This window comes from Saimiri boliviensis, chromosome 9, assembly GCF_048565385.1.
Source record: "Saimiri boliviensis isolate mSaiBol1 chromosome 9, mSaiBol1.pri, whole genome shotgun sequence".
Classification (NCBI taxonomy): Eukaryota; Metazoa; Chordata; class Mammalia; order Primates; family Cebidae; genus Saimiri; species Saimiri boliviensis.
Window position 1 is genome coordinate 97,926,980 of NC_133457.1, and position 26,270 is coordinate 97,953,249.

Consider the following 26,270-nt stretch of genomic DNA (forward strand, 5'->3'; position numbering starts at 1 on the left):
CCCAAAGTGTTAGGATTACAAGTGTGAGCCACTACGCCTGGCTATAGACTATTTATAACTTTGAATTTTGTACTATGTATAGTATTGATTTAAATTTTTTTTTTTTTAAATCTTACATGTCAAAAGAATTAACAGGATTGTAGCAGGTGCCTAATAAGTACAGGTTAAACCATTCTGCTGTTTCAGGAACTTGCATTTAGGAAGCATGGTGCTTGCTGTGCAGAAAGAGCCCCCGGCCATCCCTGTTTTTCAGGTCTTAGAGGATAGAGCTCAGCTAAGAAGGACCTCCTCTTAGATCTGCCGGAAGCCAGAGCCCTGCTCCACAGCGAGGACCACACCGCCTTCCTCCCTGGAGTTTGCAGTTGGAGGCACCAGATGCTCTAGCAGCATCCAGAGAGATGCCATCTGTGAGGGAAACCTATTCTTAGAGAGCAGAGACAGTCAGTAGCAGAGCTGGCCAACCCCCAGCAGCAGTCGGGGGACTTCAGGAGGGCAGGTGGCCAAGGTTTCACCTTCAGCTGAGGGCAGGACAGGCTAAACGCAGGGTGTGCTCAGTCCTCAGAACCCAAACTTCCTCTATATTTGCATGCTCTATTAGAAATAACAGCATTTGGCCGGGCGCGGTGGCTCACGCCTGTAATCCCAGCACTTTGGGAGGCTGAGGCGGGTGGATCACGAGGTCGAGAGATTGAGACCATCCTGGTCAACATGGTGAAACCCCGTCTCTACTAAAAATACAAAAATTAGCTGGGCATGGTGGCACGTGCCTGTAATCCCAGCTACTCAGGAGGCTGAGGCAGGAGAATTGCCTGAACCCAGGAGGCGGAGGTTGCGGTGAGCCGAGATCACGCCATTGCACTCCAGCCTGGGTAACAAGAGCGAAACTCTGTCTCAAAAAAAAAAAAAAAAAAAAAAAAAAAAAAAAAAGAAATAACAGCATTTATTGAGGGCTCACTTTAACCACTTCATAGTCTTCAACCCTCCAGACCACTTGAGGTGTGTGCTGTTACTCAGTAACTTGCCCATGGAAATTGTAGAGCCAGGGCTTGAGCCCCAGGCACTCTGGCTCCAAAGCCTATGTCCCTGACCATCGTGCTATACTGCCTCTCAATGCTGTACAGAGGCCAATTTTAGTTTGGGTTTCCCCAATAGCAGACTTTAAGACACGAAATTGAGTGCAAGTGGTTGATATGGGAAGTGGTCCCAGGAAGCACTGCTAGGGGCATGAGGAAGGGAGACAGGGAGGGTATTTGAGGTTCAGCCCTGCGGGGGAGCTCTGGGAGTCAGTGTGGAGCATGTACCTCTGAGTTATCCCACCCGAGGGGTGAGAGCTGCGGGCTGTGGGAGTGGGGGTATTTGTCAGTCATTGGTTGAGGGTTGCTCCAGGGATGTGTTCATTCCCCAGCCCTTCAGGACTGCCACAGGCTGGCAGAGGAGGCACCAGTGACAAGCTAGAGTCCTCAGGCAGAGAGACAGAGGGGCAGCCACTGGCAAAGCTGGCTGGTGTGCACGAGAGTGATTAGTTAGAGGGGCTATGGTCAGGGAACCCCCACCATCTGCTATAAAACCTGCTTGTTGATGGCCGAAGCCCTCTGCCCTCCTCAACCTCTAGAGCAGCGGTCCCCAGCCTTTCCGGCACCAGGAACCAGTTTCATGGAAGACAATTTTTTCACGGACCGGTGGGAGGGGGCGTGGTTTCAGGATGATTCAAGCACATTACATTTACTGTGAAATTTATTTCAATTATTATTACTTTGTAACATACAATGAAATAATTATACAATTCACCATAATGGAGAATCAATGGGAGCCCTGATTGTGTTTTCCAGCAACTAGATGGTCCCATCTGGGGGCGATGGGAGACACTGACAGATCATCAGGCATAGACTCTTACAAGCACGCAACCCAGATCCCTCACATGTGCAGATCACAATAGGGTTTGTGCTCCTATGAGTATCTAACTCCGCTGATCTGACAGGAGGCAGAGCTCAGCTGGGAATGTGAGCAATGGGGAGTGGCTGTAAATACAGATGAAGCTTCCCAGGCTCATGCCTTTTAACTCCTGCTGTGCAGCCCGGTCCCTAACAGGCCATGGACGGACACTGGGGTTACAGACCCCTTGCCCTAGAGCTCATTCAGCCTCCACAGCAAGTTAAAAGAGTTTCAACATCACCTACTCCCAAGTTTGCAGTAAATATTGTGGCTAAAAACACAGCTTACAGAATCAGAGTGATCCCACCTCAGTTACCTAAGGCTCTGTGACTCATCTGTCAGATGGGATAACAATGGATGGCTCCGTATCATTCCCCACCCACTTGTTACTCAGACCAGCATCACTGGCAGCACCTGGGAGCCTGGGAGAAATGCAGACTCTCAGGCCCCACCCCAGCTCACTGGATCAGAAACTGCATTTTAGTAAGATCTCCAGTGACTCATGTGTACATTTCTACTAGTAAAGTCTGAAAAATAGAGACTGAGACTGCTGGAGTAAGTATATTAATGAAAGCATATCTACCAGACCAATGCTCTCAAATTGGTAGCCCATGGACCGAATTTTCCTGGAGACTTGTTTGATTTGTCCAAGATTGTATTTTTTTTTTTTTTTTTTTTTTTTTGAGACGGAGTTTCGCTCTTGTTACCCAGGCTGGAGTGCAATGGCGTGACCTCGGCTCACCGCAACCTCCGCCTCCTGGGCTCAGGCAATTCTCCTGCCTCAGCCTCCTGAGTAGCTGGGATTACAGGCACGCGCCACCATGCCCAGCTAGTTTTTTGTATTTTTAGTAGAGACGGGGTTTCACCATGTTGACCAGGATGGTCTCGATCTCTCGACCTCGTGATCCACCCGCCTCAGCCTCCCAAAGTGCTGGGATTACAGGCTTGAGCCACCGCGCCCGGCGTTTTTTTTTTTTTTTTTTTTAAAGACCAAGTCTTTTTTTGATCTGTCCGCCTTGGCCTCCCAAGGTGTGAGCCACCGTGCCTGGCCGAGACTGAGTCTTGCTCTCTCACTCAGGCTGGAGAGCAATGACACAATCTCAGCTCACGGCAGCCGCCCAGGTTCAAGAGATTCTCCCACCTCAGGCTCTCGAGTAGCTGGGATTACAGGTGCCCACCACCACATCCAGCTAATTTTTGCATTTTTAGTAGAGACGGGGCCTCACCTTGTTGGCCAGGCTGGTCTCGAATTCATGACCTCAGGTGATCTGCCCACCTGGGCCTCCCCAAAGTGCTGGGATTGCAAGTGTGAGCCACTGCGCCCGGTCCCGAATCACGGGTTTTGCAAAAATCAGACTGGCACACAAGTCTTCAGTTTCCCATGTCCCCATCCCTCCCCACTGCATAGCACCCTGAATGTTTCAATTGATGTCATTATAGGCTCCTGTGGGCATTTAAATTTGTACCCCTTTCTAGTCCATATCCTATAATGAGCTAATGTTTGCATAGCATGGCTTAGGTTTCTTAATTTGAAGCAAGGCACTGAAGAAAACATGGGCTTTGAAATCAGAAAGATCTGAGTTCAAATCCTGATTTAACCAATTACACTATTTGTATTACCTTGGGCAAGTTATTCCCCTCTCTGATCCTTTTTTTTTCTTTTTCTTTTTTTTTTTTTGAGACAGAGTTTCGCTCTTGTTACCCAGGCTGGAGTGCAATGGCGCGATCTCGGCTCACCGCAACCTCCGCCTCCTGGGTTCAAGCAATTCTCCTGCCTCAGCCTCCTCAGTAGCTGGGATTATAGGCAAGCGCCACCATGCCCAGCTAATTTTTTGTATTTTTAGTAGAGACGGGGTTTCACCATGTTGACCAGGATGGTCTCGATCTTTCGACCTCGTGATCCACCCGCCTCGGCCTCCCAAAGTGCTGGGATTACAGGCTTGAGCCACCGCGCCCGGCTCAGTTTTTTTCTTTCTTTTTTTTTTTTTGAGACATAGTCTCGCTGTGGCCCAGGCTGGAGTACAGTGGTTCGATCTCGGGTCACTGCAACTTCCACCTCTTGGGTTCAAGCAATTATCTTGTCTCAGCCTCCCTAGTAGCTGGGATTACAGGGGTGTGCCACCATGCCCAGCTAATTTTTGTATTTTTAGTAGAGATGGGATTTCACCATGTTGGCCAGGCTGGTCAAGAACTCCTGACCTCAGGCGATCTGCCTGCCTTGGCCTCCCAAAGTACTGGGATTATAGTGTGAGCCACCATGCCTGGCCTGACCCTCAGTTTCTAAATCTGTAAAATGGGGATCAAAACGCATCTTTGCAAGGCCATTGTATGGTTTAAAAATAATATGTGCAGGCTGCACACAGTGCCTCATGCCTGTAATCATAGCACTTTGGGAGGCTGAAGCAGGAAGATAGCTTGAAGCCAGGTAGTTGAGACTAGCCCTAGTGACAGAGTGAGACCCTGCTGCTATTTTAAAAAAAAAATAATAATAAGGCTGGGCTCTGCTGCTCAGGCTTATAATCCTAGCACTTTGGGAGGCCAAGGCAAGTGGATCACCTGAGCTTAGGAGTTCGCCATCAGCCTGGGGAACACAGTGAAACCCTGTCTCTACTAAAAATACAAAAAATTAGCCAGGCAAGGTGGCATGCGCGTGGAATCCCAACTACTTGGAAAGCTGAAACAGAAGAATCCCTTGAACCCGGGAGGCGGAGGTTGCAGTGAGCCAAGATACTGCACTCCAGCCTGGGCAATAGACTGAGACTCCGTCTCAAATAATAATAATAATAATAAAATAATAATAATAATAATAATAAGTGCAAAACACCAGAGGAAAGATGAATGCAGTAAACGAAAGTAATTCGCAGGAGTGTAGCAGTGGTAGTTGCGTAAGTCCAATGAGGACCAGGGCAGTCTAATTATCCTCATTTTATGATAAACTGAGGCTCTGAGAGGTCCAGAACCTTCCCCAAGGTTACACAGTGGGGGAGTGGGGACTCAAACCCATGTTCTCTAGCTCTAGATCTGCACCATCCACTAGACTCTTCGGTGAGGATACAAGTGATCTGTATTTGTGTTGCCTGTCACAGCAGCCGCTAGCCACATGTGGCTACTGAGCCCTGAAAATATGGGTAGCTAAACATATACCCAATTTTTGAAGACTTAATACAAAAAAAGAGTGCAAAATATATAATTATGTTAATTATATGTTGAAATAACTTTTAGAAATTTGTGTTAAAATCTATAATTAAGATTAATATCACTTTTTTTTTTTTTTTTTTTTGGTGAGACAGGGTCTCACTGTTGCCCAGGCTGGAGTGCAGTGGCGTGATCTCAGCTCACTGCAGCCTTGACCTCCCAGGCTCAAGTGATCCTCCCACCTCAGTTGGGACCACAGGTGCGTGCTACCACATCCAGCTAATTTTTTGTATTTTTTGTGGAGTCTGGCTTTCACCATGTTGCCCAGGCTGGTCTCAAGCTCCTGAGCTTAAGTGATCCACCAGCCTCAGCCTCCCAAAGTGCTGGGATTACAGGAATGAGCCACAGCGCCCAGCCTTCTACTTTTTTGTAATGTGGCTACTAGAAACATTTTAATTACATCTATGGCTCAACTGTTTCTACTAGACAGTGGGACTCTAGAACTTCTCCAATAGAACATCTGAGATGAGAAACTTAGCGTTTTTTTAAAAGTATTGAAGATCCACTGCCCACCAGCAAGGAGCCCTCTGTGACAGAAGGACAGTTGAAGAATGAACATACCCACCAGAAAGAGACTTCAGGGACCACCTCTGAGCTTCATGACCTCTGAGGCCTAGAGATGGGTGTGGCTGGCCCCAGTCTCACAGAAGTCAGCTTTATAGCTGGAACCAAGCCCTAGATTCCTTGGCCTGATTTGGCCACATGTGCCACCATTTAAGAGTACCCACTGGGATTGAAAATCAGTGCTTTTACTTTGGCAAATGGAACCCTGGGATAACACCAGCTGGAGTCGGAGGCCCATGATCTTGAGAAGGCAGGATCCTTCGGGAGGGTTTGCGAGCAGCCAAATCTTGAGCCACAGCCGGACACCTCAGGGCCGAATTACTTGGAGGGGCGGCTCTTGTTATAGATGAGGAAGTCTGAGATGTCGTGCCACACGTTGCTGTCCTCATAGAGGTAGGTCATGGAGGACTGAAGCGAGGGCTGCAGAGTGGGCCGGTGATACTCAAAGAGCCACAGCACCAGCCCCCACAACACCGCGGTGAGCACTGGGAACGGGTCCCACCTGGGTTCAGGGATGTAGCCCTTCTCCACGGCCAGGCGGCTCAGGGCAAACAGGACACGTGACAACACGTACATGTTTATCTGCAAAGAGCCAAAGGTGGGAATTACTGGTGAGTGCAGCTGCTGGGAGCCTTCTTCCTGCCCACCCCCATGCACTGGGGAGCCTTCTGGGCACCGAATTGTTTTTTTTTCAAAGCTGATGTGCCAGAGGATTTGAGGTGGCATGCAGTAGACATTTTAATACTGCGATATCTGTCTTTTATTATGCTTTTTTATTAGAAAATGAAATACATTTACATGGTTCAAGACCAAAAGGTAACTTGACACCAGAAACATGATCCATAAAAGGAAAAACTGATAAATCAGATCACATCAAAATTTAAAACTTTTTCTTTTGAAAACCCTTGAGAAGAGGATGAAAAGAAAAGCTACAGACTACCAAAACTTAAAATGCAATAAAAAAAAAATACAAAAAAAAAGAAAAGCTACAGACTAGGAGAAGATATTTAGAAACATGTATGTGACAAAGTGTCTAAATAGGTATATATATTCCAGATGTGTATACATACATATATATATATATATATATATATATATATATATATATTTTTTTTTTTTTTTAAGACAGAATCTCACTCTGTTGCCCAGGCTGGAGAGTGGCGTGATCTCAGCTCACTGCAACCTCCACCTCCAGGGTTCAAGCAATTCTTCTGCCTCAGCCTCTCGAGTAGCTGGGACTATGCGCCACCACACCTGGCTAACTTTTTGTATTTTTAGTAGAGATGGGGTTTCACCATGTAGGCCAGGCTGGTCTCAAACTCCTGACCTTGCGATCCGCCTGCCTCAACCTCCCAAAGCGCTGAGATTACAGGTGTGAACCACCGCGCCTGGCCCTATTTGGTTTTTTTTTGATTTGTTTCCTTTTGAGACAGGGTCTCACTACGTTGCCCAGGCTGAGTACAGTGGCACAATCACGGCTCACCACAACCACACTTCCTGGGCTCAAGCAATCGTCTCACCTCAGGCTCCCTAATAGCTGGACTACAGGCATTCACCACCACACTCAGCTAATTTTTAATTTTTATGGTGATTGGAGTCCCACTATGTTGGCCAGGCTGGTCTAAAACTCCTGGGCTCAAGCAATCCTTCTGTCCTGGCCTCCCAAAGTGTTGGGATTATAGGCATTAGCCTGGCCTGGAATATATTTTTAAAATACTTAAAACTCAACAGTTAAAAAAAAAAAAAAAAAAAAAAAAAAACAGAAAATGGACAAAAGACATAATAAACAAATATTTCACCAGAGAGATTATACAGATGGCAAGTATGCACATGAAAAGATGTTCAACATCGTTAGCCACTAGGAAAAAGCAAATTAAAAGCACAATGAAATTACATTATACACCAATCAAAATGGCTAAAATTAAAAATGCCTGTAATCTCAACACTTTGAGAGGTTGAGGAGGCTGGATCACCTGAGGTCAGCAGTTCGAGACCAGCCTGGCCAACATGGTGAAACCCCGTCTTTACTAAAAATACAAAAATTAGCTGGGCATGGTGGCAGGTGCCTGTAATTTCAGCTACTCAGGAGGCTAAGGCAGGAGAATCGCTTGAACTGCGGAGGCAGAGGTCGCAGGGAGCCAAGATCTTGCCTTTGAACTCCAGCCTGGGTGACAAGAGCAAAACTGCATCTCAAAATAAAAAATAAAAAAAAAAAAAAAAAAAAAAGCAGCAGGGGTGTGGTTCAGTACAGAGGTGGGAGGGATGAAAGGGTACGTGGTTAAAGGGGACATGGTTCTGAATAAAGGTGGAAGTGAGGGAAGGGGGCATGGTTCAATGCAGAGGTGGGGGTGGGGAAGAGGGCATGGGTCAGTATAGAGGTAGGGGGAAGAGAGCATGGCTCTATATAGAGGTGGGGAACGGGGCATGATTCTCTATAGAGATAAGGGTGGGGGAAGGGGCGTGGTTTGGTGTAGAGGTGGGAATGGGCAAAAGGAGCATGGTTTTGTGTAGAGGTAGGGGTGGGGAAAGGAGATGTGGTTCTTTACAGAGGTAGAGGTGCCGGAAGGGGCGGGGTTCAGTATAGAGGTAAGAGTGGGGGAAGGGGCATGGTTCAGTATAGAGGTAGGAGTGGGGGAAAGGGGTGGGCTCAGTGTAGGGTAGGAGTGGGGGAAGGGGCGGGGTTCAGTGTAGAGGTAGGAGTGGGGGGAAAGGGCGTGGTTCAGTGTAAAGGCAGGAGTGGGGGAAGGGACGGATTCAATGTAGAGGTAGGAGTGGGGGAAGGGGTGTGGTTCACTGTAGAAGTAGGAGTGGGGGAAGGGGTGTGGTTCACTGTAGAGGTAGGAGTGGGGGAAGGGGTGTGGTTCACTGTAGAGATAGGAGTGGGGGAAGGGGTGGATTCAGTATAGAAGTAGGAGTGGGGCAAGTGGCGTGGTTCAGTGTAGAGATAGGAGGGGGGAAGGGGTGGGTTCAGTGTAGAGGTAGGAGTGGGGGAAGGAGTGTGGTTTAGTGTTGATGTAGGAGTGGGGGAGGGAGGGTGCTTCAATGTAGAGGTACGAGTGGGGGAAGGGGCGGGGTTCAGTGTAGAGGTAGGAGTGGGGGAAGGGGTAGGTTCAGTGTAGAGGTAGGAGATGGGGAGGGAGGGTGCTTCGATGTAGAGGTAGGAGTTGGGGTAGGGGTGGGTTTCAGTGTAGAGGTAGGAGTGGGGGTAGGGGTGGGGTTCCATGTCAAGGTAGGAGTGGGGGAAGGGGCGTGGTTCACTGTAGATGTAGGAGTGGGGGAAGGGGTGTGGTTCAGTATAGAGGTGGGGGTTTTACCATGTTGGCCAGGTTGGGCTTGGTCTAACTTCAAATGATCCGTCGGCCTCAGCCTAGCAAAGTGCTGAGATTACAGGCATAAACCACTGCACCCAGCCCTCAATTTATTTTCTGATTTTATCATGATGTCCTCCAAGCACATGTGTCAGGCACATAAGGGTGCCTTGTCTGCATTTTAAATAGACATAGGCCTAACCATATTGTCTATTTCTTCCTGTGTTATTTTGGCAGGTTGTGTCTTTCAAAGAATTGGTCCATTTTAGCTTGGTTAACAAATTTGTGACCACAGAATTGTTCACAGTGTTTTAAGTTCCATGAGATAAGTAGTGATGCCCCTTCTTTTGTTTTTGATATTAATAATTTGTCTCCTTTCTTTTTTCCTTAGGGAGCCTGGCTAGGAGTTTGTTTTATTCATGTCTCCAAAGAATCAACTTTTGGTTTAGTTCCTTTTCTCTATTGAGTTTCTTTTTTAATTTCATTGATTTCTGCACTAATTTTTATTACTTCTTTTCTTCAGCTTACTTTGCATTTAGCTTAAAAAAAAAATAGGCTGGGCGTGGTGGCTCACGCCTATAATCCCAGCACTTTGGGAGGCCAAGGCAGGTGGATCACCTGAGGTCGGGAGTTGGAGACCAGCCTGACCAACATGGAGAAACCCCGTCTCTATTTACAAATGTATGTGTGTGTGTGTGTGTGTGTGTGTGTGTGTGTGTAAAATTAAATTAAATTTACAAAATCATGGGGTCTTGCTGTATTTCCCCAGCTGGTCTCAAACTCCTGGCCTCAAGCAATCCTTCCCCCTCAGCCTCCCAAAGTGCTGGGATTATATGTGAGCTGCTAAAAAATGATCAAATTTTTTTTTCTTTTTTTTTGAGATAGAGTCTCACTCTGTCACCCAGGTTGGGGTGCAGCAGCACTAACTTGGTTCACTGCAACCTCCACCTCCCATGTTCAAGAGATTCTCCTGCCACAGCCTCCCAATCCACTGCGACCACAGGCCTGCACCATCATGCCTCTTTTTTTTTTTTTTTGCATTTTTAATGGAGATGGGCCACCACGTCTGGACTAAAAATTATTTTTACAATTTAAAAATATTTAAGAAATTTGAGGGAGGCAAGTAGAGAGGATGCCAACTTTTCATGTTGCCAAAGAACATTAAAAAACAACTAGCATTCCACCAGGCGAGGTCGCTCACGCCTGTAATCCCAGCACTTTGGGAGGCCAAGGCAGGTGCATCATCTGAAGTCAGAAGTTTGAGACCAGCCTGACCAATATGGTGAAACCCCATCTCTACTAAAAATACAAAAATTAGCCAGATGTGGTGCCCAGCTACTTGGGAGCCTCAAATAGGAGAATTGCTTGAACCCAGGAAGTGGAGGTTGTAGTGAGCCGAGCTCACACCACTGCACTCCAGCCTGGGCAAAAGAAAAGAAACTAGCATTTAGTCTCTAGTCTCTAATTCACCATCATTTCATAACAAAAGGGAATTTTAACCCAGAAAAATGACAAGTCACAGAATGAGAGACACTTTTTAGAGTGTATTAAGTTTTGTTTTATGAAAACCTTACTTTAGGGTCATTTTTTTCCCCTAATTTCACTACAGAGTGGTTTTTAAAAACAATCTTTGCCCCAGAGAGCAGCAGATACATTGATATTAGGAACCATGAAATTACAGATGGAAAAACTGAGAGAGAAGTGACCTTCCCAAGGTCACACAGGGATTATTGAGTCACAGACTTCAGACATGTAAAAGAGCCAAGAGCTGCCAAGCACAGTGACTCATGCTTGTAATCCCAGCACTTTGGGTGGCCAAGGCGTGCAGACTCGAGGTCAGGAGTTCGAGACTATCCAAAAATACAAAAATTACTTGGTCATGGTGGCAGGTGCCTGTAAATACAGAAAGCTGAAGCAGGAGAATCCCTTGAACCTGGTAGGTGGAGACTGCAGTGAGCCAAAATAGCACCACTGTACTCCACCCTAAGTGACAGAGATAGACTCCGTCTCAAAAAAAAAAAAAAAAAAAAGGCCGGGCGCGGTGGCTCAAGCCTGTAATCCCAGCACTTTGGGAGGCCGAGGCGGGTGGATCACAAGGTCGAGAGATCGAGACCAACCTGGTCAACATGGTGAAACCCCGTCTCTACTAAAAATACAAAAAATTAGCTGGGCATGGTGGCGCGTGCCTATAATCCCAGCTACTCAGGAGGCTGAGGCAGGAGAATTGCCTGAACCCAGGAGGCGGAGGTTGCGGTGAGCCGAGATCGTGCCATTGCACTCCACCCTGGGTAACAAGAGCGAAACTCCGTCTCAAAAAAAAAAAAAAAAAAAAAAGGGCAGGACACAGTAGCTCATGCCTGTAATCCCAGCACTTTGGGAGGCCGAGGTGGGAGGATCATCTGAGGTTGGGAGTTTGAGACCAGCCTGACAAAAATGGAGAAACACCATCTCTACTAAAAATAAAAAATTAGCCCAGAGTAGTGGCGCATGCCTGTAATCCCAGCTACTTGGGAGGCTGAGACAGGAGAATCGCTTGAACCTGGAAAGTGGAGGTTGCAATGGGCTGAGATCTGGCCACTGCACTCCAGCTCCAGCCTAGACAACTAGAGAAAACTCCGTTTAAAAAAAAAAAAGCAGCCGGGCGCGGTGGCTCAAGCCTGTAATCCCAGCACTTTGGGAGGCCGAGGCGGGTGGATCACGAGGTCAAGAGATCGAGACCATCCTGGTCAACATGGTGAAACCCCGTCTCTATTAAAAATACAAAAAATTAGCTGGGCATGGTGGCGCGTGCCTGTAATCCCAGCTACTCCGGAGGCTGAGGCAGGAGAATTGCTTGAACCCAGGAGGCGGAGGTTGCGGTGAGCCGAGATCGCGCCATTGCACTCCAGCCTGGGTAACAAGAGCGAAACTCCGTCTCAAAAAAAAAAAAAAGAAAAAAGCCAAGAGCTTACCATCTTCATCACCTACACCCCAACCTCTATACTGAACCAGGGCCCCCTCCTCTAGCCCCACCTCTATACAGAACCATGCCCCCATACCCTCCTCCTATACTGGACAACATCCCCTTTCCCCACTCTTACCTCTACACTGAACCACGTCCCTACCCCTACTCCTGCCTTTACACTGAACCATGCCTCTTCCCCGACCCCTACCTCTACCCCGAACCACAGCCCTTCCCCCATGCCACCTCTATAAAGAACCCATGCCTTCTTCCCCCACTCCCACCTCTACACTGAACCATGCTTCCCCCACCCCCACCGCTATGCGGAATCATACCCCATTCCCCCTCTCCCAACTCTACACTGAACCATGCCCCTTCCCCCACCCCTATATAGAATCAAGCCCCCTTTCCCCACTCCCACCTCTATATAGAACCACACCCACTTTAGTCACCCCCACCTATCTACTGAACCACGCCCCCTCACCACCTTCACCTTGGAAAGATCTTTACCTGGCTGTTGATGTTACTGTTTTCTCCAAACACCAGGAAGCCCCCAAGGAAGGCGGCCAGGAATGAGTGCACCTGGTAGGTCTTGCCTTGGATGCGGGACTGCAGGGCACAGAGACCCTTGTAGGTGAACACAAAGCACGCCAGGTTCCGGGAGTGGATGTACGTGGCCTGCAGGACGGCCCGAAGCTTCTCCTGGAGGCTGCACAAACACAGTAGCCCCAAAGGCCTTTACACATTGGCCATGCAAAACAATCAGCCAAGGAGGTCGGGGGTAATGCTTATTCAGTCCCCAGCCTCCACCCTTCAAGTCTTTGGGGCTGTTCGCACCCTCGATTCAGGCCTTGACTCAGTGCCACCTCCCCAAGGAGACCTTCCCTGATCACCCTACATAACAAAATACCCATCACATCCTGTCCTAATTTTCTTTGCCTTCCTAGCTGTGGTCACCACCTGATATTTATATGCTTGTTTATTACCTTCCCCCGCCCCAGTAGCAGCTACAGGAGGGTGGTATCTGGATCTGGCTTGTTCATCTGCAGGACCTGGGACATAGTAGCTGCTCAATAAATGTTTTCTTGCGTAAACATGTGAAGGAATGAGTGTCTGCCATGTGCTGGATCTGGGATCTGCTCACCGCCCTCAGGAGGGTATGTGAGTATGATCTACTGGGAGAGGAAAATGCGAAATAAATAATCACAAAAAGAACAGTGACCTTGACAAGAGATGGTGCTGGGATCTTCCTGATGAGGAAGAGCCAAGGAGGTCAAGCGGGGAGGAGAGCTGCATCCCAGGCAGAGGGCTCAGCCCGTGCCAGGCCCTGAGGAGGGGCAGGGAGTATGAGGAAAGGAGCGGAGAGAAGCCACTGTAGCCATGGGCAGAGAACCAGAGAACTTGTGGGGAGGGTGCAGGGCAGACAGTGGGGCCCTGCTGAGTTTGGTCTTTATCGTGAGAAGTAAACATTTAAGTGGAGGAGGTGATGTTTTTTTTTTCTTCTCACTCTTGTCACCCAGGCTCGAGTGCAGTGGTACAATCTCAGCTCACGGCAACCTCCACCTCCCAGGTTCAAGCAATTCTCCTGCCTCAGACTCCTGAGTAAATGGGCCTACAGGCACCCACCACCATACCTGGCTAATTTTTAAGAGATAAAAATAATCGCCTCGACTGGGCACGGTGGCTCATGCCTGTAATCCCAGCACTTTGGGAGCCAAGGCAGGCGGATCACCAAGTCAGGACATTAAGACCATCCTGGCTAACATGGTGAAACCCTGTCCCTACTAAAAATACAAGAATTAGCTGGGTATGGTGGTGGACATCTGTAGTTCCAGCTACTCGGGAGGCTGAGGCAGCAGAATTGCTGGAATCTGGGAGGTGGAGTTTCCAATGAGCCAAGATCCTGCTATTGCACTCCAGCCTGAGCAACAGAGCCAGACTCTGAATTTAAAAAAAAAAAAAAAAAAAAAAAATCACTAGAGGCTGAATGTAGTGGCTCAGACCTATAACCCCAACATTTTGGGAGGCTGAGCCAAGATCGTGCCACTGCACTCCAGCTTGAGCAACAGAGACTCTGCCTTAAAAAATAAATAAAATAAAAAATAAGCCGGGAGTGGTGGCTCACGCCTGTAATTCCAACACTTTGGGAGGCCGAGGTGGGTGGATCATGAGGTCAAGAGATCGAGACCATCTGGCCAACATGGTGAAACCCTGTCTTTACTAAAAATACAAAAATTAGCTGGGTGTGGTGGCGCGTGCCTGTAATCCCAGCTACTCAGAAAGCTGAGGCAGGAGAACTGCTTGAACCCAGGAGATGAAGGTTGCAGTGAGCCGAGATCGCACCACTGCATCCAGCCTGAGTGACAGCGCCAGACTCCGTATCAAAAAAAAAAAGATTAGTTGGGAAAAACATGGAAATCCAGTTTTCCTGCCTTACAACTAGCAACACTGGGGCCTGTGTTTGCATGCGGTGAGAGCCACCTGCTCTCACTGTCCCTCGGCCTCCCAAAGTGCTGGGATTACAGGCATGAGCCACTGTACCCGACCTAATCTTTGTATGTTTAGTAGAGGCACGGTTTTGACATGTTGGCCAGTCTCGTCTCGAAATCCTGACCTCAAGTGTACCACTCACCTCGGCCTCCCAAAGTGCTGGGATTACAGGCATGAGCCACCGCACCCTACCTGGTAGCAAATTCTTAACCCTCACACTGTCAACACATAAGTCAGATAATGGTACAGCCTTGCTCAAACTCTTACAACAATTTCCCATTGGACTTAAAGGAAAAGCCAAATTCCTCTCTATGATCCAAAGCTGGACAGGACCAACCCAGGTCAAACTGTGACCTGCCTCTCCATCCTCTCTCCCCTTCAGTTCTTCTGCTCCAGCCTTCTCACACTTACCAGGCATGCTCTTTCCTCAAGACCTTTGCACTGGCTATGCCCGTGGTCTCACAGAGGTCTCCCCTAGTTAATTCTGCCTGTCCCCCCAGCCCTTCTGATCCCCATTCCCTTTTTCTCTGCTCTAATTTTGCTTTTCCATAACCATATCACCTCCTAACATACCATAGACTTGCCTTATTCTGTTTATTTTCTGCCACCCCCTACTAGAATGTCAGCAGGATTCATTGTTTTGTTCACTGTTGTATCCCTAGTACCTAGAACAGTGTCTGGCACGTAGCAGACGCTCAATAAATATCTGCGGAACAAACAAATGAATTCAGTTTTTAAAAAATGACTTGGAGGCCGGGCGGGGTGGCTCATGCCTATAATCGCAGCACTTTGGGAGGCCGAGGCAGGCGGATCTCGGACCAGCCTGGCCAACATGGTGAAATCCCATTTCTACTAAAAATACAAAAATTAGCCAGGCGTGGTGGCATGCGCCTGTAGTCCCAGCTACTCTGGGAGGCTAAGGCAGAAGAATCGCTTCAACCTGGGAAGTGGAGGTTGCAGTGAGCCGAAATCTTGCCACTGCACTCCAGCCTGGGTGACGGAACAAGACTTCATCTCAAAAAAAAAAAAAAAGACTTGGAGGACGACAACAACAAAAACAAACAGAAATAAATCAATAAAAATACAAAATGAGCACATCTTACAGGTAGCTAAGACTACTGGAGGCTTCCTGTACATTCACATGAGCCTATATGCATTAAAGACTCGACCGAAACCCGTTCCTTTCTTTTTGAGACAGAGTCTTGCTTTATCGCCAGGTGCCAGGCTAGAGTGCAATGGCGCGATCTCGGCTCACTGCAACCTCCGCCTCCTGGGTTCAAGCAATTCTCCTGCCTCAGCCTTTCTGAGTAGCTGGGACTACAGGTGTGTGCCACCATGCCCAGCTAATTTTTTGTATTTTAGTAGAGACGGGGTTTCATCATGTTGACCAGGATGGTCTCGATCTCTTGACCTCGTGATCCGCCCGCCTCAGCCTCCCAAAGTGCTGGGATTACAGGCATGAGCCACCTCGCCCAGCTGAAACCCGTTTTCTAAGGAGTGCCTGGAGGGAAAAGCTATGGGAGATGAGAAGAAGGTGAAGACACAAGAGATCAGGGAGCTTTGCAGCAGAAGTGATCTTCAGAGAACTGGTCTGGATTGCCAGGAGGGAGGTAAAGATGGAGTGACAGACAAGGCACTCCTGGCAGGGGGTGTTGCATGCGTAGATGTCTGCAGGTGGAGCTACACATGGCATGTGCATAAAATGGCAGTGAGTTCTGTATGCCAAGGGCACCCTAGGGTAGACACAATAGGGGTCAGCTGAGGCCAGACTACAGAAAGACCTGAAGCCCAGGCCAAGAAGCTGGTCCTCTTTGGAGGGCACAGATAATTTTCAAGCAGGGATAATGGGATCAGAGTTGGACTTCAGGGCCGGGCACGGTGTTTCACACCAGTAATCCCAGCACTTTGGGAACCCCCAGGCAGGTGATTACCTGAGGTCAGGAGTTCAAGACCAGCCTGGCCAATATGGTGAAACTCCATTTCTACTAAAAATACAAAAATTAGCTGGGCGTGGTCGTGGGTGCCTGTAATCCCAGCTACTTAAGAGACTGAAGCAGGAGAATCACTTGAACCCGGGAGTTGGAGGTTGCAGTGAACCAAGATCACCACTGCACTTCAGCCTGGATGACAGAGAGACTCCATCTCAACAACAACAAAACACAAAACAAAACAAAAAGAGTTGGACTTTAGGAGGCTTGGTCGGGGGGCAGGGTAGACCCAGCTAGGAAGCTATTATGACTGTTCTGGCACTGAGGGCTGACCACATTCTCTTCCATTTTGAGGGATGTGTACCTGCCATTCCGGAAGAGAAAGGTCATGACCAGTGCGTGAGGGGCCCGGATTTTGGCTCCATAGCTGTAGAAACAGAAGAAAACAGTTACTGCAATGTCACTGTCACACTTTCTTTATTATTTTTTATTTTTTAAAATTTTTGTTTCTTTGTGTTTTTTCTTTGTTGTTGTTGTTGTTTTTTTTAATTTTTGTTTCTTTGTTCACACTTTCTTTTTGGGCTCTCCTTTTGACCCCTTGTTCTCTCTCTCCATCCCAAATTCTAACATCACTTTGGGAGGGGAAATCATGCTAGATGCAAATCCTGGCCCTGACACTTCCTGGTAGTATGGTCTCAGGCATGTCCTTTAACTTCTCTGAGCCTCAGTTTCCCCATAAAAGGGATGTTTATTTTATTTTATTTTATTTTATTTTGAGACGGAGTTTCCTTCTTGTTACCCAGGCTGGAGTGCAATGACGCGATCTCAGCTCACTGCAACCTCTGCCTTCTGGGTTCAGGCAATTCTCCTGCCTCAGCCTCCTGAGTAGCTGGGATTACAGGTACGTGCCACCATGCCCAGCTAATGTTTTTGTATTTTTAGTAGAGACAGGGTTTCACCATGTTGACCAGGATGGTCTCTATCTCTTGACCTTGTGATCCACCCACCTCGGCCTCCCGAAGTGCTGGGATTACAGGGGTGAGCCACTGCGCCCGGCCCAGACACTCTCATCTTTTAAAAACATCAATCTCGGCTGGGTATGGTGGCTCACGCCTCACACCTGTAATTCCAGCACTTTGGAAGGCCAAGACGGGTGGATCACAAGGTCAAGAAACTGAGACCATCCTGGCTAACATGGTGAAACCCCGTCTCTAATAAAAATACAAAAACATTAGCTGGCCATGGTGGCGCGTGCCTGTGGTCCCAGCTACTTGGGAGGCTGAGGTGGAACAATCGCTTGAACCCAGGAGGCAGAGGTTGCAGTGAGCCAAGATCGCACCACTGCACTCCATCCTGGCGACAGAGCAAGACTCCGTCTCATAAAAAAAATAAATAAAATAAAATTTAAAAAGCTGGAAGGTAAGCCAGGCGCGGTGGCTCAAGCCTGTAATCCCAGCACTTTGGGAGGCCGAGGCGGGTGGATCACGAGGTCAAGAGATCGAGACCATCCTGGTCAACATGGTGAAACCCCGTCTCTACTAAAAATACAAAAAATTAGCTGGGCATGGTGGCGTGTGCCTGTAATCCCAGCTACTCAGGAGGCTGAGGCAGGAGAATTGCCTGAACCCAGGAGACGGAGGTTGCGGTGAGCCGAGATCGCACCATTGCACTCCAGCCTGGGTAACGAGAGTGAAACTCCGCCTCAAAAAAAAAAAAAAAAAAGAAAAAAGAAAAATTAGCTGGGTGTGGTGGTTTGAGCCTATAGTCCCAGCTACTTGGGAGGCTGAGGCAGGTGAATCACTTGAACCTGGGAGGCAGAGGTTGCAGATCGTGCCACTGTACTCCAGCCTGGGCAACAGAACGATTCTGTCTCAAAAAAAAAAAAAAGAAAAGAAAAGAAAAGAAAAGAAAAGAAAAAAAAGTTGGAAGGAAATACGTCACTATGTTATTAGCAATGTCCACTGCACTGAAGGAATATAAAATTTATTTCTGCTTGCTTTTTAAACTTTTCTAGACTTCCAGAATGATCTATAATGATTAAGCATTGCTTTAACAATTATTTTTTTAGGTCCCGCCCCCTGCTTTAGCAATTATTAATTTTTTTTTTTTTTTTTTTTTTTGAGATGCAGTCTTCCTGTGTCACCCAGGCTGGAGTGCAGTGGCACAGTCTCGGTTCACTATAACCTCCAACTCCTGGGTTCAAGCAATTCTCCTGCCTCAGCCTCCCGAGTAGCTGGGATTACAGGCGTGCGCCGCCAGGCCCAGCTCATTTTTTGTATTTTTAGTAGAGATGGGGTTTTGCCATGTTGGCCAGACTGGTCTTGAACTCCTGACCTCAGGTGATCCACTCGCCTCGACCTCCCAAAGTGCTGAGTTACAGGCGTGAGCCACTGCGCCTGGCCCACAATTATTAAATATTTTTTTTTTTTTTTTTTTTTTGAGACGGAGTTTCGCTCTTGTTACCCAGGCTGGAGTGCAATGGCGCGATCTCGGCTCACCGCAACCTCCGCCTCCTGGGCTCAGGCAATTCTCCTGCCTCAGCCTCCTGAGTAGCTGGGATTACAGGCACGCGCCACCATGCCCAGCTAATTTTTTGTATTTTTAGTAGAGACGGGGTTTCACCATGTTGACCAGGATGGTCTCGATCTCTCGACCTCATGATCCACCCGCCTCGGCCTCCCAAAGTGCTGGGATTACAGGCTTGAGCCACCGCGCCCGGCAATTATTAAATATTTTAAATGTTACATCATTCCCTCTTTTTAAGATTCACATCTCTTCGCCCACCCCTCCTTTCCCTTCCTCATTTAGGGATCTGGGGATGATGTGAATAAGACCATGCTTACTTTCGCTGTTTTAACTATAATCAAATGAATAGTAGAAAGACAGCAGTATTTGGTGCCAAAGCCCTGCCACGTTTTGCTATGTGAACTTGGATAAATCATTTAATCTCTCTGAGCCTCCCTTTTCCCAACCTCCATTTCACAGAGTGGCTTTTGGCAGTTACGCACATATAAAAGTTCCTAGCTCAATCAATATTAGTGTTTCTTCTTTTCTTATTATTCTTTATTGAACACCTCCACCCCTACCCCTTTGCCTAAGTTCTCCAGGTACCTGACCCTGGTCTTACGAGGCTACAAGGTCTAAAAATGCTGGACAGTCTTCTTGAGACAATTGTCATGAGCCATATGCTGTTGTCTCCCAAGTACATGTGAACGTTCACTGCAGGCTTGCTTGAAACAAAAGACTGGAATCAAACCTGTGTTCAAGACAGGGTGTGATGGCTCATGCCTGTAATCCCAGCACTCTGGGAAACCGAGGTGGGAGGACTGCTTAAGGCCAGAAGTTCAAGACCAGCCTTGGCAACATGGTAAGATCCCATCTCTACAAAAAATAAAAAATCTGGCCAGGTTCAGTGGCTCATGCCTGTAATCCCAACACTTTGGGAGGCTGAGGTTGGTGGATCGCTTTAGCCCAGGAGTTTGAGAGCCTGGGCAACATGGTGATACCCTGTCTCTACAAAAAGTACGAAAAATTGGCCAGGTGTGGTGTTGTGTACCTGTAGTCCTAGCTACTTGGGAGGCTCAGGTGCAAGGATTGCTTGATCTCAGGAGTTCCAGGCTATAGTGAACTATGATTGCACCACTGCACTCTAGCCTGGGTAATAGAGCAAGACCCCATCTTTAAATTTTGGAAAAAAAAAAAAAAAAAAAAGCCAGCTTTATGCACATTGATACGGAGGTACAATTAGAACAAGGTGTACAGACGTGTGTGTAGCACAGCAATAATTGTATAAAATGAGGAAATTATAAATCTAAGATTATTTCAACATAAAACTTTTTTAAAAGGTGTGTGGGAAGAACACAAGTCTGTGTTTTGCATAGGCCTACGGTATTTCTGGAGGAAGACATAAGACTGGACACAAGGGTTGCCTCCAGGGACAGGGACTGGGTGACAGAGGGATAATGTGGGTGGGATGGTAGCATCTAACTTTTTATGCCTTTTGTGCATGTTTTTACCTAATTAAAAAAAAATTTATTTATTTACTTTCATTTTATATATTTTATTGAGACGGAGTCTTGCTCTGTAGCCCAGGCCAGATTCAATCTTGGCTCACTGCAACCTCCACCTCCTGGGTTCAAGCGATTCTCCTGCCTCAGCCCTCCCTGCCGGCCCCCCTAATCCACCATAGTTGGGATTACAGGTACCTGCCACCACACCAGCTAATTTTTGTATTTTTAGTAGAGACAGGGTTTCACTGTGTTGGCCAGGCTGGGTGTGATGGCTCATGCCTGTAATCCCAGCACTTTGGGAGGCCAAGGTGGATGGATCACCTGAAGTGATGAGTTCAAGACCAGCCTGGCCAACATGGTGAAACCCCCTCTCTACTAAAAATACAAAAATTAGCCTGGCATGGTGGTGCATGCCTGTAATCCAAGGTACTTGGGAGGCTGAGGCGGGAGAATCGCTTAGAACCCCAGAGGCAGAGGTTGCAGTAAGCTGAGATTACGCCACTGCACTCAAGCCTAGGTGACAGAGCGAGACTCCGTCTCAAAAAAGAAAAGCAAAAAAATGTTACTTTAAAGCCAGTGTTATTGTTGTAGAGGCCATGCTGACTCCCTCCTCTTCTCCCCTGCCTAGAAGTGGGCAGGAGGGCCAGGGCCCCCATCCCAGCCCCAGCAAGCTCTCCTCCCCAAGCTTCCTCTTTCTCCTGAAGAGGCCCTCAGCCTCCTCTGGCTAGCCATGGCTAAAGAGTCCTTTCTTTTCTTTTTTTTTTTTTTTTGAGACGGAGTTTCACTCTTGTTACCCAGGCTAGAGTGCAATGGTGTGATCTCGGCTCACCGCAACCTCCGCCTCCCCAGTTCAGGCAATTCTCCTGCCTCAGCCTCCTGAGTAGCTGGGATTACAGGCATGGGCCACCATGCCCAGCTACTTTTTTGTATTTTTAGTAGAGACGGGGTTTCACCATGTTGACCAGGATGGTCTTGATCTCTTGACCCTGTGATCCACCCGACTCGGCCTCCCAAAGTGCTGGGATTACAGGCTTGAGCCACCGCGCCCGGCAAGAGTCCTTTCTTATACTCCCAACACAGCACCCCCAACTCCCTGCATCTGCCAAGCTCCCTCTCAAAGTGTTCGAACTCAGACAGGAGATGATTACTGCCCTGAAATAAAAAGGACTTAAAGGACTTAAACGACTGGTACAATGTGATGTCCTGGAGAGGTCTGGCCTGGACAGACTAGCTATGGAGGACATTTGCGGGACGACTGCGACAATGGGACTGTTAACTGGCTAATAATCAATATTATAGAATTGTTATTAGTTTATTAAATGTAATCATGGGGCCGGGCATGATGGCTCATGTCTGTAATCCCAGCACTTTGGGAGGCTGAGGTGGGTGGATCACTAGAAGTCAGGAGTTCGAGACAAGCCTGACCGACAAGGTGAAAGCCATCTCTTAAAAGAAAATATAATCAGCCGGGCACCGTGGCTTACGCCTGTAATCCAAGCACTTTGGAGGACAAGGCAGGTGGATCACCTGAGGTCGGGAGTTCAAGACCAGACTGACCAACATGGTGAAACTCCGTCTATAGGCCGGGCGCGGTGGCTCACGCCTGTAATCCCAGCACTTTGGGAGGCCGAGGCGGGTGGATCACGAGGTCAAGAGATCGAGATCATCCTGGTCAACATGGCGAAACCCCGTCTCTACTGAAAATACAAAAAATTAGCTGGGCATGATGGCGCGTGCCTGTAATCCCAGCTACTCAGGAGGCTGAGGCAGGAGAATTGCCTGAACCCAGGAGGCGGAGGTTGCGGTGAGCCGAGATCGCGCCATTGCACTCCAGCCTGGGTAACAAGAGCGAAACTCCGTCTCAAAAAAAAAAAAAAAAAAATCAGCTGAGCGTGGTGGTAGGTGCTTGTAATCCCAGCTACTTAGGAGGCTCAGGCAGGAGAATCGCTTGAACCTGGGACACAGAGGTTGCAGTGAGCTGAGATTGCGCCACTGCACTCCAGCCTGAGCAACAGAGCAAGGCTCTGTCTTAAAAATAAATAAATAAAAAAATTCAGTGCAATCATGATAATTTAGCCATATGTGACATGTCCTTATTTTTAAAGATGCACACTGAAAAATATTTAGGGGCGGAACATTAAAGTGAGATAAATTTTACATAGTTCAAATATGTTGGTCATCTAAGTTGGCACCCCTTAATCGATGGCTCTCTTCACAAACAGAATATTCTTTTTCACCTCCAGGCCATTGTTGAAGACATTCCCTCTGCCTGGATGCCCTTCTTTCCCTGACAAACCCCAACTCAGCTTCCAAAACATCACCATCACCTCTTCTGTAAAGCATTCCTGATCATCTGGTACAGCAGTGAAGATGTAACTGTCAGTTCCCCCTTGGACTCAAGTTCCTTACAGACAGTCCCAGTGTCTTAGCACTAAGCATTAATGGAATCATTGCCTTAGAGCACCCCTATATGGGTGAGTTTATTGCTTCCATTTCATTTCTAAACTGAGACCAGAAAAGATGAAGGGTTACTCAACTTTTAAAGTGAAGGAAGTAGGCTGGGCATGGTGGCTCACTCCTAAAATCCCAGCACTTTGGGAGACCCAGCCGGGTGGATCAACTGAGTCACGAGTTCCAGACCAGCCTGGCCAACATGGTGAAACCCTGTCTCTACTAAAAATATAAAAGTTAGCCAGGTGTGGTGGCGGGTGCCTGTAATCCCAGCTACTTGGGAGGCTGAGGCCGGAGAATCACTTGAACCCGGAAGGTGGAAGTTGCAGTGAGCTGAGATGGTGCCACTGCACTCCAGCCTGGGTGACAGAGTGAGACTCCATCTTAAAAAATAATAATAATAAATAAAATAAAATAGAGGAACTACAATGACAGCGCAATCCCAAAAAGTGCCTGCCCTGGTTGGGAAGGTCCCTGGAGGTCACAGGGAGGGTTAGAGTTCGGGCAGGTATACAAAGCTAGCATTGTGCAATGCCTGCTAGCACCATAGCCTGTGTCACTCCTATTTACTCTTGCTTTGCCTGTAAAAAGCTTGGCAAAAGGGCCACTGATGCTATCTCAGGGCACATCAAGAAGTAGCTGATATAACCTGGCCAGGCCCAGTGGGAACCACCTTCTACCTGACTCTGAGTGCCCTTGGAAGTCAAGAGCCTGGCACTGGGGCCAGGCATCCTTGAGTTTGAATCCTGGCTCCAACCCTGACAAAGTGCTGTAATCATGAGCAATGTGTCTACCTCTGAGCTACAGCCTTTTCATCTGGAAAATGGGGACAATGGCAATTCTTATCTTGCACACTTTTTTATTCATTCAATATTTGAAAAACTACTACATTCCAGGTGCTAGTAATACACCAAAGAACAAAATAGACAAAGTTCTGGCCTCATGAAGCTTACTTTCTTTTTCTTTTTTCTTTTTTTTTTCAAGACGGAATTTCACTCTGTCACCCAGGCTAGTGTGGAGTGGTGCAATCTCAGCTCACTGCAACCTCCACTCCGTTCAAGCAATTCTCCTGCCTCAGACTCCCATGTAGTTGGGACAACAGGCACATGCCACCATGCCCAGCTAATTTTTTTACTTTTAGTAGAGATAGGGTTTAGCCATGTTGGCCGGGCTGGTCTCGAACTTCTGACCTCAGGTGATGCGCCCACCTTGGCCTCCTAAAGTGCTGATTACAGGCAGGAGCCACCATGCTTGGCCTGTGCTAAGCATTTCACATATATTGACTCAATCTTGATACTATGAGTACTACTACCATGCCCATTTTACAGAAATTGAGGCTTAGGGAGGCTAAATGACTTCCTCAAGATCACACGGGTAGGTGGGACCAGGGTTCAAACCAAGGCATCCACATTCTCCCTACCATGCCATGTTGTCACTAGGATGCCAGTTCCAGCGGGACACAAACCACTTTCTCTGGCTTGTTCTTTGCTTTGTCCCTGGTTTTGGCACTACAGGCCCTCAATAAATGGTGGCTGTTATGCAGTAGGTTTAAAAGAGGCTGAGTTCCCCTCCAGGCACCAGCCAGGGCAATGACCCCAAGACCTCCTCTCTTGCAGGTAAGATGCCAGGATAGGTGCAACTTCTTTTACATTCATTGTCACACCCTAGGAGCCCGCTGAGCCAAGTGGGACTTAGCAAAGGAGTCCTACAGTTTAGGAGGGAGAAGCAGGATGCGAGCCCATGGGCAGCTTCCTGGGGACGGCATAGACAGGAGGCATCCACCTGCCGGCTAGAGGCCAGAGTCCAGTTACCCATTGAGCAGATGGGGCCGCTGAGGCCAAACAGTCCCAAAAGTACACAGCCAGGCGAGGTGAGCTGGACCCAAAGGAGGAGATACAGGAGCTGGCATGGGAGGAGGTCAAAGCAAGAGGGCCAGGTTGCAAAGCATGGAAGACCCAGAAAATGTGCAGTGGGAGCCCGAGTCAGAGCTGGGAAGGCGCGCGGAACCCAAAATCCAGCCCCCGTTGTGCAGATAGTGACCTCCGAGACTTAGAGGCACTTCGAACTCGCGCCTCCGACCCCAGCCAGGACATTCCCTCAGCCCCAGCCCTGCCCGACGGCCCTGCCCGACGGCCCCACTCACACAGCCCCGTTCCGGAAGCCCTTAAGCACGGCCAACGCAGTGTGGTAGCGGCGCTTGCGCAGCAGCGCGTTGACGGCCACGAGTAGGGCCCGCAGCTGCGGCGGGGCTGCCATAGCGCAGGCTGCGCGCGGGGTCAGGGTGCGGAGCTGGAGGGGCACTGACAGCCCGGGGTTCCAGCTGCAGCGCCCACAGCCCCCGGCTGCGCCGCTGCGTCCCGGTGTCTACAGGCTCTGCCTGCCGTCACTCATGCACGGAGAGCCAATCAGAGAGTGTACGTGCCTCAGGGGACAATAGCACTCATCGAGATAGTTGTCTGACTGGACGAGAACAAAAGCTTATAACCAATCACAGTGGGCTCCGCCCGATTCCGAGAAGGTCACTCGCACTGTTTGTCGAATCAGAAGGCATTTTCTCTTGGGCCCTGTTAGGTTCCCGAGTAGGTTTGAAGGGAGACGTATACTTGGAAGGAGGAGTCGCCCTGCTTCGATCTGGGATGAGCGACAGGTGGTGATACAGAGAGGTACAGGGCCCCATCTTTAAGCGAGACAGTTCTGACTGGGGTAGCCTTGACCACAGAGATCTTTTGAGTGTCAGTCACATGGTCCCTTAATGGCTTCCATGTATGTATGTATGTATGTATGTACGTTTTGAGACACAGCCTCTCTCTATCGCCCATGCTGGAGTGCAGTGGCATGATCTCGGCTCAGTGCAACCTCTGCCCCCCGGGTTCAAGCGATTCTCCTGCTTCAGCCTCCAAAGTAGCTGGGACTACAGGCCTCCACCACTACGCCCGGCTAATTTTTGTTTTAGTAGAGATGGGGTTTCACCATGTTGGCCAGGCTAGTCTCGAACTCCTGACCTCAGGTGATCCACCTGCCTCGGCCTCCCAAAGCGCTGGTGGCCGGCTTCAATGTATTCTTAGAATCCAAACTCCTCCCCAAGGCCCAAGGGAGAAGACCTCCTGTAATCTGGTCCCGTCTCCCTCTCTGACCCCATGTTTCACCACTGGCCACCTCACTCGGCCCCAGCCAAAACGGCTTCCTTTCTATTCCTTGGGCCAAGAACCCTTCTATCTCAGGATCTTTGCCCTTGCTTTTTCTCTTCCTGGTATTTACCATCCTGGGTTCTTCCCATGACAGGCTTCTTCTCATCCTTCAGGTTTCAGCTCAAATGCCACCTCATCAGAGAGACTTTCCAAGACATCCAATCTGAAGTAGCACTGTCCACTCTGACTCATTACCCTGGTTCTTTTTTTTTTTTTTTTTTCCAAGACGGAGTCTCGCTCTGCTGCCCACGCTGGAGTGCAGT

The 26,270-nt window shown here is 48.4% G+C and overlaps 1 protein-coding gene across 1 annotated transcript; it reads right to left on the reverse strand.

Annotated features, from left to right (window-relative positions):
• Positions 1-1,716: 1,716 nt before the first annotated feature.
• On the reverse strand, positions 1,717-25,187 carry PXMP4 (peroxisomal membrane protein 4). Its single transcript, XM_003932056.4, has 4 exons — positions 24,963-25,187; positions 16,723-16,785; positions 12,451-12,649; positions 1,717-6,273 (listed from the first exon to the last, which is right to left on the reverse strand). Exons 1-4 carry the CDS (start codon positions 25,073-25,075, stop codon positions 6,010-6,012), a joined length of 639 nt encoding a protein of 212 aa, XP_003932105.1. The 5' UTR covers positions 25,076-25,187; the 3' UTR covers positions 1,717-6,009.
• Between the last annotated feature and the right edge of the window lie 1,083 nt (positions 25,188-26,270).

Bases quoted from the DNA above. Each gene is read 5' to 3' on its own strand.
- PXMP4 (XM_003932056.4), bottom strand. From the start codon at position 25,075: ATGGCAGCCCCGCCGCAGCTGCGGGCCCTACTCGTGGCCGTCAACGCG. The intron at 12,650-16,722 runs GTACACATCCCT...GTGTTTGTGCAG, and splicing joins TTTCTCTTCCGGAATGGCAG to CCTCCAGGAGAAGCTTCGGG. The intron at 6,274-12,450 runs GTAAAGATCTTT...GGCTCTTTGCAG, and splicing joins ACAGTAACATCAACAGCCAG to ATAAACATGTACGTGTTGTC.